This window comes from Mirounga leonina, unplaced genomic scaffold, assembly GCF_011800145.1.
Source record: "Mirounga leonina isolate KUSES-001 unplaced genomic scaffold, KU_Mleo_1.0 Mir_91, whole genome shotgun sequence".
NCBI classification, from domain to species: Eukaryota; Metazoa; Chordata; class Mammalia; order Carnivora; family Phocidae; genus Mirounga; species Mirounga leonina.
In genome coordinates this window covers 33399297-33411482 of record NW_023270839.1, presented here as the reverse complement: position 1 = coordinate 33411482, position 12186 = coordinate 33399297, and the positions used below count along the sequence as shown (strand labels likewise).

The 12186-nt window shown below is 46.1% G+C and overlaps 1 protein-coding gene and 1 long non-coding RNA gene across 6 annotated transcripts in view; one reads left to right on the top strand and one right to left on the bottom strand.

Moving 5' to 3' along the window:
- The window catches only part of LOC118003324, a 7081-nt gene extending 7064 nt beyond the window's left edge, over positions 1–17 (bottom strand). Inside the window, exon 1 of the long non-coding RNA XR_004677315.1 lies at positions 1–17. This exon is cut by the window's left edge and continues 1964 nt beyond it. This is a non-coding gene — a long non-coding RNA (uncharacterized LOC118003324).
- A 3029-nt stretch (positions 18–3046) lies between these two features.
- The window catches only part of LOC118003322, a 130385-nt gene continuing 121245 nt past the window's right edge, over positions 3047–12186 (top strand). For 2 of the 5 annotated variants that reach the window (XR_004677312.1, XR_004677311.1), the window contains exon 1: positions 3050–3605. Coding sequence is in view for 1 of the 5 variants with exons in the window: in XM_034994218.1 (XP_034850109.1) it covers positions 3411–3605 (195 nt within the window). In the remaining 4 variants the exon portion in view is untranslated. Of the gene's footprint in view, positions 3606–12186 lie in introns of all 5 variants that reach the window. The other 3 variants (XR_004677310.1, XR_004677309.1, XM_034994218.1) reach the window with 2 other exon arrangements.

The window sequence follows — 12186 nt, the reverse complement described above, 5'->3', positions numbered from 1 at the left end:
TTCTTTCTTTCTTTCTTTCTTTCTTTCTTTCTTTCTTTCTTTCTTTCAAATTCATGGAAATCAGATGGGAAAAGAAAATTGAGCAAGAGCCCTATTGGACTAGACCCCCAAACAGATGCTCAATCTTTGTAAGATCAAGAACGGTTATGTCTGTCTGGGCTTGTCCCTATAAGTCATGAACGAAGACGCAGGCCATAGTCCAGAGAAGGGTAGTCACTCGCTCTGTTTCAGCGCAGGGGGCATCACAGGGTGGCTGACTCCAGTCAGGACTAGATAGCCGTCTCTATCTCTTCGGTCTGTCCAGCAGCAGAGGGGCCGGGAGTGAGGGAGAAACAGTGGCTCATCCTGGGAAGTGTTCAAGCTGAAGGTAGTGTCCATCTGGGGTATCGTGGAGGGGGTCCCGTGGAGCACGTACAGACCAGAGGAACTTTGTGGCCCCTTTTCATTTACTGGGTTCATGAATTTAAGTCTCCCCTGAGCTAACACGCTGTTTACCCAGAAGGTCAGGAAAGAGAAAAAGAGAAATAAGGTCACTTAGCAGCCAGATGCAACAGGCTCTTCTAAGGGCAACTTGCTGTTGGCTAAGCCAAGAAAGAGTCTGCAGGTCATCTGCCATTGGCACGTTCCTGTGAGTGAAGTATCATTCCTGGGAGAGGGAATGCTCAGCCTGGAGCCCCCTGGACTCTGGGGTTCCCCATAAGCCAGGAAAGCACAGGGCTCCATCTGAGAAGAACAAAGGGCAAAGCCAAAGTCCAGCCCACTCATCTCGCCTTAGGCATTAGTGCTTCTTGCCCCTTTTTCTGGGGGAGAGTTGGCCTCCTCTCCCTCAGGAGTGCTAGTGAAATTCTCGTCATATCTTGGTTGGCAAGAGAGCACAAGTCTGGAACAAACACCTAAGTTCTAGTCCCAGCTCCACTTCTAACTCACTTTGGGGCCTTGGTCAAATGACTTGGCCTCTCTGGACCTCAAATTCTTTCTCACAAAATAAGAAGATTGAGTTTAATGATCTCTAAGGCTTTCTTTGTCTCCCCCCTCCCCACTGCTAACGTTCTATGATTGAGGGGATTCAAGGAGGGCTGGCTTATATTTTCCTTTTAGAGCTCTCTCTGAAAGACAGTTTAGCATTTGGCACTGGGGGTGGGAGACAAAACAGAGAAGCAGCCTTGAGATGTGACAGACCTGTGGGCTGCCTGTCCTGTCTCCGTCAGAGGGTTCTGGGGTGTCTATTTCCCCATCCGAGAGTGGAGCTGCCTCACAAGAGGGCAAAAGGCCCAGTGATGCAGTGGTGAGCCTTGTCAGCTGCTTCTCCTGCCTCCTACACCACCACACCCCCCCAACTGACCTGGGAGCGGTGAGTCATGCTTTGTCACCATGAGTGCCTGGCAGTGGGCCCCACACAACTTCTTGAGCTTGTCAACACCCGGGATAGAATAAATCATCAGAGGCCCATTTTAGCCAAGAGTGAAAAATGAAGTCACCAGAAGATGCCAATTAGGGACGCAGATGGGAGGTGAGGGCTTGCTGAAGGACAGGGTTGTCTTCCTGGGGAGCCGACTGTGGGAAGGCCTCAGGCCCTGCATTTGCCCTTTGCAGCCTCCCAGCATCCCAGACAGGGCTCGAGGAGGACAGATCTCTGCTGGAGGGAGGGGCCCAGAAGCTCCTGCCTTTTCGCACTTTCAAAATCACACCCACCGGCAGGGAGATCTTAGCTTCTTCTTGCTCCAGGATGTAGGTCCTGCTTGCTATCTTGAATAATAAAATCCCAGGGAGTTAGGAGGGAGATGCTGAATTCTCTGATCCAGTAACTTTCCAGTCTTTTGTTCAGTTTTATTTTAGGAGCAGAAGGAAGAAGAGGGAGGGGAGGATTTGCAGCCTGTATGCTCAGCCTCCCTCCCCCTGTCTCCCCAACTCTGGCCCGGACTAATTCATCTCAAAGGCTCTTCCACTTCTACCATTCTGTAGTTCATTGCTAGATCTGAAAATAACACATTGTAGCAGAGCTGAGCATGTGGGCAAATTGCTGGCATTTTAAAGATGAAACAGCACCACTGCAGGAAAAAGGAAAAAAGAAAAAGATCCAGCTTGGTTACTTTGATAAACTGTGGGATCCTTGTCAGGTTTCCTGACCTCCTGCCTCTATATTCTCATCTGTAAAGTGGAGAAAATAATAGGTCTTTGGGAGGATTAAACAAGATGAAAATAGTCAAGGGCTTGGCTAAGCCTGTGGTACCCAAGCTTTTGTTAGGGAGACAGCAGGAGCTGGGGTGCTGCTTCGGAATCTGGGTGCCTGTTCTGTCCTCTCTTAGTCTCCTGTTCCTGGACAGATCTCACAGGGACTCATGTTTCCTCTCTGGACTTGGCTGCCTAGTCACTTCCTCTCCCGGCTTCGTGTATCAGGAAGGAGGGTGGCTCCGGAAAACACACTCGGATCCGGAGAGGGAAGAACCAACTTGTTCATTCATTCATCCATCCAGCAGAGACTCTGCACCCATCTGTGCCTGGCTCTATGCCAGGCCTGGAGGATTCAGAGCCCACGGGGGCCTGGGTTTCTCCCTCCACGGCTGTGGTGAGGGGCCATCCTTCTGGGGACTCAGCTTCCCTCTTGACTCTCACCCTTTTTCTTCTTCCTCCTTCCTTGACCAGCCTTGGGCCCTGGTCAATCTAATTTGAAAATGACCTTTATATCCTTAGGCCTCTGCCACTTTGGAGGTGCTAGTTGAAACCCTAGGAGTAGATAAGATTGTCAAAGGACAGTCAATGCAGAGAAGAAAATTTATCTCGGGTGAAATCTTGGGAGACGTGTACATTTGGGGGTGGAGGGTGCAGGGAAAAAAGGCTATGGAGGGCGCAGGCACTGTGGATGGGGGTGCTGGGTAAAGGGTGGGGGCCCCTGGTAAGCAGGGGGTGCTGGAAGGATGGGTAGCCCGGTAAGCAGCACATAGCAGCCCTAGGTTTGTGATTTTGAGGCGAGGGTGTGGTCCAAGCAGGCCGTGAGCCTGGGGCCGCAAGGCGGGCAGCGGGCAGGGGCCAGTGACTCACAGTTCTCGGGCTCGGGTGATTCTCAGAAGTCCTAGCTGGGCCGCACCAGCAGCTTGCCGCCTCCTGACTCCCCAGATTCCAGTCCTGGCACTGAGGTGGGGACTGCCAAAAACAAGGCAGTTTCTAGTCCCAAAGGGTTGGAACAGGATATGGGTTCAATATCCCGCCCTGGGCTTTCGGTCAGGGCCAGCCTGCAGAGAGGGGGGCTGGCTTTGAGGCAGGGAATGGCCCCGGCTTGGCAGAGAACAGGGAACTGGGCGGACTGGGAAGCGGGCTGGGTCTGATGGTTCCCAGAGAAAGGTAAACATGAGGAAGTGGGTCTGAGGTTGAACTGATTAACTTGGCTGTTGGTCCAGGTTCGTGGGAAGATTATGACCTCTGCCTTGAAGATTATCGCAGGCCGACTGCGTGGAGGGTCTTCCCTTGTTCAGAGACTGGTGCACAGAGACTGGAGCCCCAGCAAACAGTATTTTACGGCTGACCATTGTCTGTATCCGGGAATCCCCTGGTCCTCGCCACAGCCCGGTGCCCCAGGAAAGAGAAGTCCCATTTCCCCCAGTTTGCAGGTGAGGAAACTGGGTCTCAGCTGGCGAGGGGGACTTGCACCAGAAGGCAGCTACTTGGCAAGGCGGCCTCTCCTGCTTAGGTGGTTTCTTTGTTTTGTTGTTTAGCGGGAGGAGGATAGAGGCTAAGGGTGGATCATAGGTCCAAATCCCGGCTGTGCCCCTTACTGACTTGAGTGATTTGGGGCAAGTTGCCTACTCTGTCAGAACCTGCTCTTCCTCATTTATGAACTGGGACAAGTGCCAACCTTGTCTCTTCTTGACTTCAACCTACCAGGGATCCCTCGGCTCAGTTCTCTTCTCAAAATAATTACCTCTCCCCACCCCACCCCGCCACCCCAGTTTTTCAGAGAAAACTGCCTATTATTTTAAAAATCTATACTTTGGTGCAACTCTAGCCTAAAAGATTCTTCCTAGCTTTGGATCTCTATTTTCTTTTTTTTTTTTTTTTTAAGATTTTATTTATTTATTTGACAGAGAGAGAGAGACACAGCAAGAGGGGGAACACAAGCAGGGGGAGTGGGAGAGGGAGAAGCAGGCTTCCCGCCGAGCAGGGAGCCCGATGCGGGGCTCGATCCCAGGACCCTGGGATCATGACCTGAGCCGAAGGCAGACTCTTAATGACTGAGCCACCCAGGTGCCCTGGATCTCTATTTTCAACTGCTAATCAAACTTCCACATGAGCCTTGCAGGCATCTCAAACTCAGAGGTCTGCCATGGAATCTCATCCTCTTCCCCAACCCACTGTTGACTACTCTGGGTACCTCATATAAATGGAATTCTATAATATTTTCTCTTTGTGACTGGCCTATTTCACTTACTGTAATGTCCTCAAGAGTCACCCATGTTGTTGCATGTGTCAGGATTTCCTTCCTTTTTAAGGCCGGATAATATTCTATGTATATGCCACATTTGGTTTATCCATTCATCTGTCCATGGACACGTGGGTTACTTCCACCTCTTGGCTCTTGTGAGTAATGTTGCTGTGAACACGGGTGTGCAAATAACTCCTTGAGATCCTGCTTTCAACTCTTTTGGGTATAGACCCACAAGTGGAATTACTGAATCATATGGTAGTTTTATTTTTAATTTTTTGAGGAAATGTCATACTGTTTTACACGGCGACTGCACCATGTTATGTTGCCACCAACAATGCACAAAGTTTCCATTTTCTCCACGTCCTCACCAACACTTATTATTTTCTGTTGTTTTTTGTCTTTGTTTTTTTTGATTGTAGCCATCTGAATAGGTGCGAAGAGGTATCTCATTGCGACTTGTTGAAAAGGCTGTTTTTCTCCACTGCATTGCCTTTGAGGCTTTGTCAAAAATCAGTTGTCCATCTATGTGTGGGTGTATCTCTGAATCTTATTCTGTTTCAGTGATCGATCTGTCTCTATGTAAATACCAAATTGTTTTGATTGCTATGGCTTTGTAATAATTTTTGAAACCAGATAACGTTAGCCATTCAACTTTGTTCTGTTTCAGATATGTTTTGGTTATTCTCAGTCCTTTAGAGTCAGCTTATTAATTTCTTTAAAATTACCATCTAGGATTTTTACTAGGATACTTTTGAATTGGTAGATCAATTTGAGGACAATTGGCTTCTTAACAATACTGAACTTTCCAATCTATGAACCAGATATATTTCTCTATTTGTTTAGGTCTTTAGTTTATCTCAGCAATATTTTATAGCTTTTAGTGTATGGGTCTTTTGCATCATTTTTTCAGATTTATCTCTATTTCATTTTTTGATGCTGTTATAAATGGTGCAGGTCTTTAATTACAATTTCCATTGTGGTCAGAAAAGATACTTTGTATGATTTCAGTCTTCTTAAATTTGTTAAGACTTGTTTTGTGACGTAACATGTGACCTCTTCTGGAGAATGTTCCATGTGAGCTTGAAAAAAATGTATATTCTGTTACGGTTGGGTTGAAATTTCTGTATATTTCTGTTTGGTCCATTTGGTCTATGTTGTTCCTTAAGTCCACTGTATCTTTGTTGAAAAGAAGAATCTGGTTGATTTCTCCATTATTGAAAGTGGAGTGCTAAAGCATCCTACTATTATTGTTTTCTAGTTCTGCCTTCACTCTGGTCAGTGTTTGTTTTATGTATTTAGATGATCTGATTTGGGTGCATATGTACTTATAATTGTTCTATCTTACCGGTAGATTGACCCTTTTATCATTATATAATATCCTTCTATGTCTCCTGTGGCACTTTTTCACTTAAAGTCTATCTTGTCTGATCATTGCAATTCCTGACTGTGGCTGGTCTATAGAGACAAAATGGACTTTTGTATATTGATCTTGTATCCTGCAACCACTTGTAGATTCCACTGGATTTGTTACATAGATGATTTTACTGTCCTCCATTACGTTATCTTTGATAGGAGAGTGGTCTAAATTACTTAGCATGCCATTACTTGAACCTGAAGATCCAAGCAATGCTTTTCTGCATGGAGAGAAGCAGCTTCGTCCTGTGGTGCAATCTGTGTTTGATCCGACAGCTCTCAGTCCATCTTGCACTCACACACGTAGGCCACGGTGATCTTCATGCTTCCCACCCTAGTAGTCTTGGCACCTTGGCGCCTAGAGAGCTTCACGCCATTTGCAGAGGTGTATGTTGCACTGCGCAATATGTTTTCCATACTCTGTGTAAATGTCAGATGTTATCAGTCTTAGCATTTCTCTGCAGCCAACCCAATACGTCACCATCTAGAGCTGGTGAAGTTTTTGTTTGCCGTGCGCTGAGTCCCAATAGCACAGCACACTCGTCTGAAGGTGGTTGGGCTTTAGTAAACATCTAGTGTGGGCGCTCTGCCTCTCTTTCTCTCTATTCTCTGGTTCCTTCCATACCTACCTCTCAACTCTCTCCCACGGTCTTTCTCGGACTTACCAAAGCCCTTTCACACCTTTTCACTCTTGGGTGCTAAAAGGTTGAGAGCCAACCCCTAACCAGAGGGTAGAACTTCTTGGCATGCATTTCTGAATAGGCTTCATTCCTGGCTCTGTTGATGTTCCCACCCTCATTTTCCCTTTGCTTCATCTTGCCTGTTTGTTTCCTCCTCACACGTTTAGCTATATGTCCTCCCTGCTCCCCAATAGAGCCCTGTTCTGCCAACCCCTATTTCCTGGCCTTATCATCTCCTTCCAGAGTCTGGGCTATCCCTCACAGAGTGGCTCCTCTAGAATACACCACCCCGAGTTACTAGGCAGAGGAGCATCGGTGAAGAATGGGAAGGAAATGAATCAGGCTAGGATGTATGGTAAATGCAAGTTAAACACAAACACACACACACACAAACACACACACACACAACAGAGGTGCCTGGGTGGATGAGTCTGTTAAGCGTGCGACTCTTGATTTCGGCTCAGGTCACATTGTGAGATCAAGCTTCATGTCGGGCTGTGCACTGGACATGGAGCTGGATTAAGATTCTCTCTCTTCTTCTCCCACCGCCCCTTCCCCCTCTGCTCGCTTTTGCTCTCTCTCTAAAAAACCAAAACAAACCAAAACCAAAAAACCATAACAAATTAAAAGCCAACTAAAAGTACCTTTTTATCACAAATGTGATGGAGAAGGAGTTAAATAGCCTCAGTCTTTAAAGAGTTTCTACTTTGATAAGAAGAACAGTGAAACATTAATATAGGAAAGTAGGTAGATAGTGTGAACAGACGGTTCACAGATAAGGCAATAAAAGCGGCTTACAAATATATGGGAAAACATTCAGCTTTACCAGTAATCACAGAAATGCAAATCACAACAATAAAATACAATTTGCCCCCTGCTGCATCATGCAAGATTAAGACTATGGCACTACTCAAGGCTGGTGAGGGTGTGGGGAGAAAAGCATGGCTCCCGATGTTCAGGAAAGCAATGTGGCAATGGGCTTGAAAAAAGCCTTAAAATTCATACTCTCTACTCAGTAATTCCTTTTCTGGGAATCTTCTTGAGAAATAATCAAAAATGCCGACAAAGACGTATGGGCATAGATGCTAATCACTATGTTATTTCTTATTGCCAAAGCAACCTAAACGCCCAGTACTGTGGAATGTTGTATGAATTTTATGCTACACCCACACAATGGAATACCGGGCACTTACTTAAAGATGATATTGACTAGGATGTTTTCATGGTAGGGGACATGTTTTTTCATGTAAACTTAAAAAAAAACCCCTCAAATTGTATATTCAAGATGATCTTAACTATATAAATGTTGCAAGAACAAAAGGCCATAAGATAATGAAAAAAACGTTGGTAGATTCCGGTCCATAGACTGAGAGCACTGTGTTCCCTATTTATTCAAGATTTTTAAAAAATAAAATCACTGTCCATGTCTGTAAATAAAGTATATAATCCTTTGAGAGACTTGTCTGTCCTTCGTCTTAGAATTCTGATTCCTCTCTTCCAGCTCCTGGGCTGTATAGATGCTCAGTAAATAGAATGAACACACCAACTGAGTTTATGAGAAAAGCCCCTACCTGCAGTGACTGTTGCATGGGAATGAGAGGGGTCATTTTTGCTCATTTTGCTCAAATCTTTTGCTCTTAGATTTACTTTTGGAATAATTCTCTCTGCCCGCCTGACATGACTTCATCTCCCAGGCAGTGGGCTTTGAAAGAAGGCTTTTCTTGAAGGAAGAGTGTTCAGTGACTCTACTTATATTTCCAAACGGTTGTCAGGTTTGTTTAGGCATGTCAGGAGTTTCTTTTTAAATTTTATTTGAAATCACCACTCCAAGCCAGCCCATAGAAAGAAGCAGCAGGAGAGGAAGTGACGAAATGAAACCCAACCAAATCTTCAATGTGAAAGGCTAAGGCCGGTTTTCCTTACTAGAATGCTGAGGCAGACATGATCAAAAATGGTGCCATTTGAAAGAGCTCATTAGTGCCTCTCAGAACCTCAAGGAAAATTTCAGGGAATCAGAGGCTTCTGGGAAATGCATGATTCATAGTAAAAGGATCTACCATTTTCTGGCTGAAGGGTGATTCTTACATGTCCTGACATAATCTCCAGGTCATACCTTACTTAGTCTGACATTTTTCAGGACCCAGCAGATATTCACAGGTACTCTTTGGGGGCCTCAATGATGCATAAGAAGTCTCCAACCTTTGTTCTGAGGCTTTAAAAAATATTCATGCATGATCCAGGACCATGTCCAGGGTGTATCTCTCTCTTCTTCTATAGAATCTGAAGATAGGGTTGAAATAAATGTCAGGAATCAACTGGACCCATCCATCTATAGTATCATGGCAGATATGGCTTCTCCATGAGTTTCCTAACCCGGCAGCCAAACGAATTACCCATTACTCTGAGCTCCCAAGCACCTTGCACGACCGCTGGTTCCAGTTTTTCTCAGGGTGCATTATAACAGTTTGTGTGTCTTTTTCCTGGATTGTGGGTTCCTGAGAGCCAACATCGTGTCTTTCTCAGGCTTACATTCCATCCTGTCTCCTAGCAGAGGTCCTGGCAAATAATAGCCACTCTGCTGATGTTTGTTAAACGTATAAAGAAGGTCACACTTTCTACAGGCACTCATTCGGGGGATGCACTGAGAGACGAGGTGCCTTAAGTAAGAGAAAGATCTTTATCACTACTTATATTCTTCTGCAGTTAATTATGAAAGAGATGGAACCTAATAGTGAAATGTATTGTTTTCATTTTCTGTATTTACTGTCTCTGACCAGATGTATAGAGGCCGGAGGCTTCCAGCTTGTTTTTGCATGTTGTCTGATTGTCCCATTTCATGTGGTTTACTCTGGTTAATGATGGAAAGCTGTATTCCCCTGCTCTTTGCCCCAATGGGAACAGGAATTTCTTGTTCAAACCTCAGACTTGCCTGACCTGCTGTTTGTATTACAGGAAAGTGTAGTCGGCTGGGAAGTCTGAGATCATTTCCTGAGCCTTTTTTCTTTCATAGTATCTCTTATTTTCTGGACAACTCAAGGAGACCCCCTGACAATGGATTTGGTACATTTGAGAACAAAACATATTTTGACTTCAAACTCCTGAGCTGTCTCTTGCAAAAACTGAGCAAAGGTCCCAATTTGCTGTCGGTATTTCCAGCAAGGGTCAATATGGTGAACAGGTGTGGGGCAGGGGTTTTCAGCTTTGTGGAGCTAATGCCCAGAAAACTACCCTGAATTTTCTTTCTGACTTTGCTCACGTGTACTAAGGTGGTGTAAGAAGGCAAGTGAGCACGGAAACTGCCAGGGATGATCCTCAAGATACTTGACCATGGTTTTGGCAGAGCCTTCCAACTCTGGGCATGAGGGGGCCCCGGGAGTCAGGGCAAGGGATGGGGCTGATGTTGGAGGACAGGGGCTTGAATCGGCAGCTACATACCAACTGATATTAAACTAGTGCAAGATTTATACAGCTTGGATGACCGCATGGATGTCCCACGAAATATCCGCCCTGAAGTAAGAAAGAACTGGGGCAATTCACATCTCCACTTTCTACTCTCTGACAGTGGTTCCCAAAAGGTCCACTGAGTAGAATCCTCAGAGCGTCTTTTAAAAAGGCCAAAGCCAAGGCTACAACCTCTGGGGTGGGAGCCAGTGTCTTTGAAGGTCCCCAGGTGATTGCAATGTGCACACAGATTGGGAACCCTGCTCTAGGGCATTAAGTTATTTTGTCTTTGGGGCACCGGCTTCCTTCTCGGTAAAGAGTGGACAACGACGTTAGGGAAATCTAATGAAAGCGTGCGGTGCCTGACGGGTAACAGGTGCTCATTATTTATTTTCCTTCTTTTGTCCCTCTGGCATTATTTTCCTGTGTCACGTGTTCTGAAATGTCACCATTTGGATAAATCCAGCCACTTTTTGAAATGGGAAGATCCCCAGGTGGGGTTGGGGCTCTCAGTCATTTGTATCTTACGGTGGGTGATTTAAGAGGATGCCTCTTCAAAAGCAGCTGACGTGAGGTAAACTGAGGAGCGGGGATTTCGACTGCAGGAGTGAGATGAGCCGGAGAAGTCATGATGAGTCCCCTGTGCTGATGATGTCACTGAAGAGAGCGGCAGTTGCTTCAGCCTCTCATCGAGGACAAAACCTCAACCTCATGACTGCCTTGTTTTTCTCTAGAGGCCCATGGAAAGAAGACATTTATGAAGGGCGCACTGAAGGACGTGTTATCCACTCGGTCCTCCGAGCTAGGCATCCTCAGTTCAGGATTCAGGTCTCACAGACGCTAATAGGTCTGTTACTGGAGCTCTGGGGGTCTAGGAACTGGAATCCTAGGCAGTGTTTTTTTTTTGTTTGTGCAAAATGTCTGTTTTCTCCCAGGGAGACATTCAATGGCTTCTTCTTCAGGTTCTTGAAGGGAATCTCAACACCCCACCCCACCCCCCAAGTTAAGAATTATTCCATTAACACTGTCCTGAATGAGGCTGCCCCTCCGGGCAGGCCCTCGCTGAGTAGGCCTCTGTGGAATTGTTTTGCTGAATTGCTCTTTGGCGTGATATGTAACCTTATATTGAGGAGCCACTGAAGAAATAACCCTTGGAACTCTTGTTGATTTGTGGATTACATTACACTGTGTGCATTCCTGCAGGAGCTATGAAAGAAACTTCTTCCAACTCGCTGGGTGGTTGTTTTAATCTTAGGGATACTTTCTTCTTGTCTTTGACTTCCAGAAACCTTTAGAGCATAAGGAAAGTTAGAAACAATTTTTCCTTGGTGAAATGAGTAGTGTTCAAGATGTGTGGGTAGGCAGAACGATGTGCAGAGAGGGACCTCTGCCCCTGATGAACCGGGCAGAAGAAGGCAGGGAGCTGCACATCTTTGGAGGAGTGTCTTCATTCTAGCACTAGAACTGTGGGTCACCCACGCCTCAACACTGGGCACGCAGTAGGTGCTAAATCAGTGTTTCGTTGAATGAGTGCTGTGTTCCACAGAGTTCCTGCCAAAGCAGGAGGAACCCCTGGCCTACCTTTGTGTTTAGTTGTTACTTTGTTCTTGAGGCAGGCCTTCTTGGGGTCTGCAGAGAGATGCCTGAAGAAAAAGCTCTTAACTTTTCACCTCATGCCTCCTCCCCCACACCACCCCTCTCTGCCCCTGGGGCTCAGGACTCAAGTGTAGTCTGAGTGGCAGGCCCGTGCTGAGCTGGCAGCCTTCCTGCCTTCAGCAGAAGCCTTGTTCCTCCGTCTTGTCTCTTATTTTCTCTTCCTTGAGGCCTTGTCTCTTCTCATGCAAATTGAGTCCAAGGCCTCAGTCTCTTCCTGGGGTGCCAGAGCCTGGGCTTTGGGGTTGATTCCCTCAGCCATGCTCAGGTTTCAGCTTTGCCTCTGCCTGTGAAACTTGGGGCACATTTTTTACCTTCTCTAAACCTAATAATAGGGTCGTTATGAGAACCCCATTAGGTATAGTGACCCAGGCAAAAACCAAACAAAATCCACCACAGAGGAGAGTTCGATTATCATTTGGACTAGGTCTTTGTTGAAGGTTTCTGGACACTGAGGAAGAGCTTACACGGCCCTAGGCACAGTAAAACTGTCTTAAATTTCTCTATACTCATTTCTCCGTCTTACCCAAGTTCCATCCTCACAGCAGCTTTTCTTTCTCTCCCCTGCCTCTCAGTGTC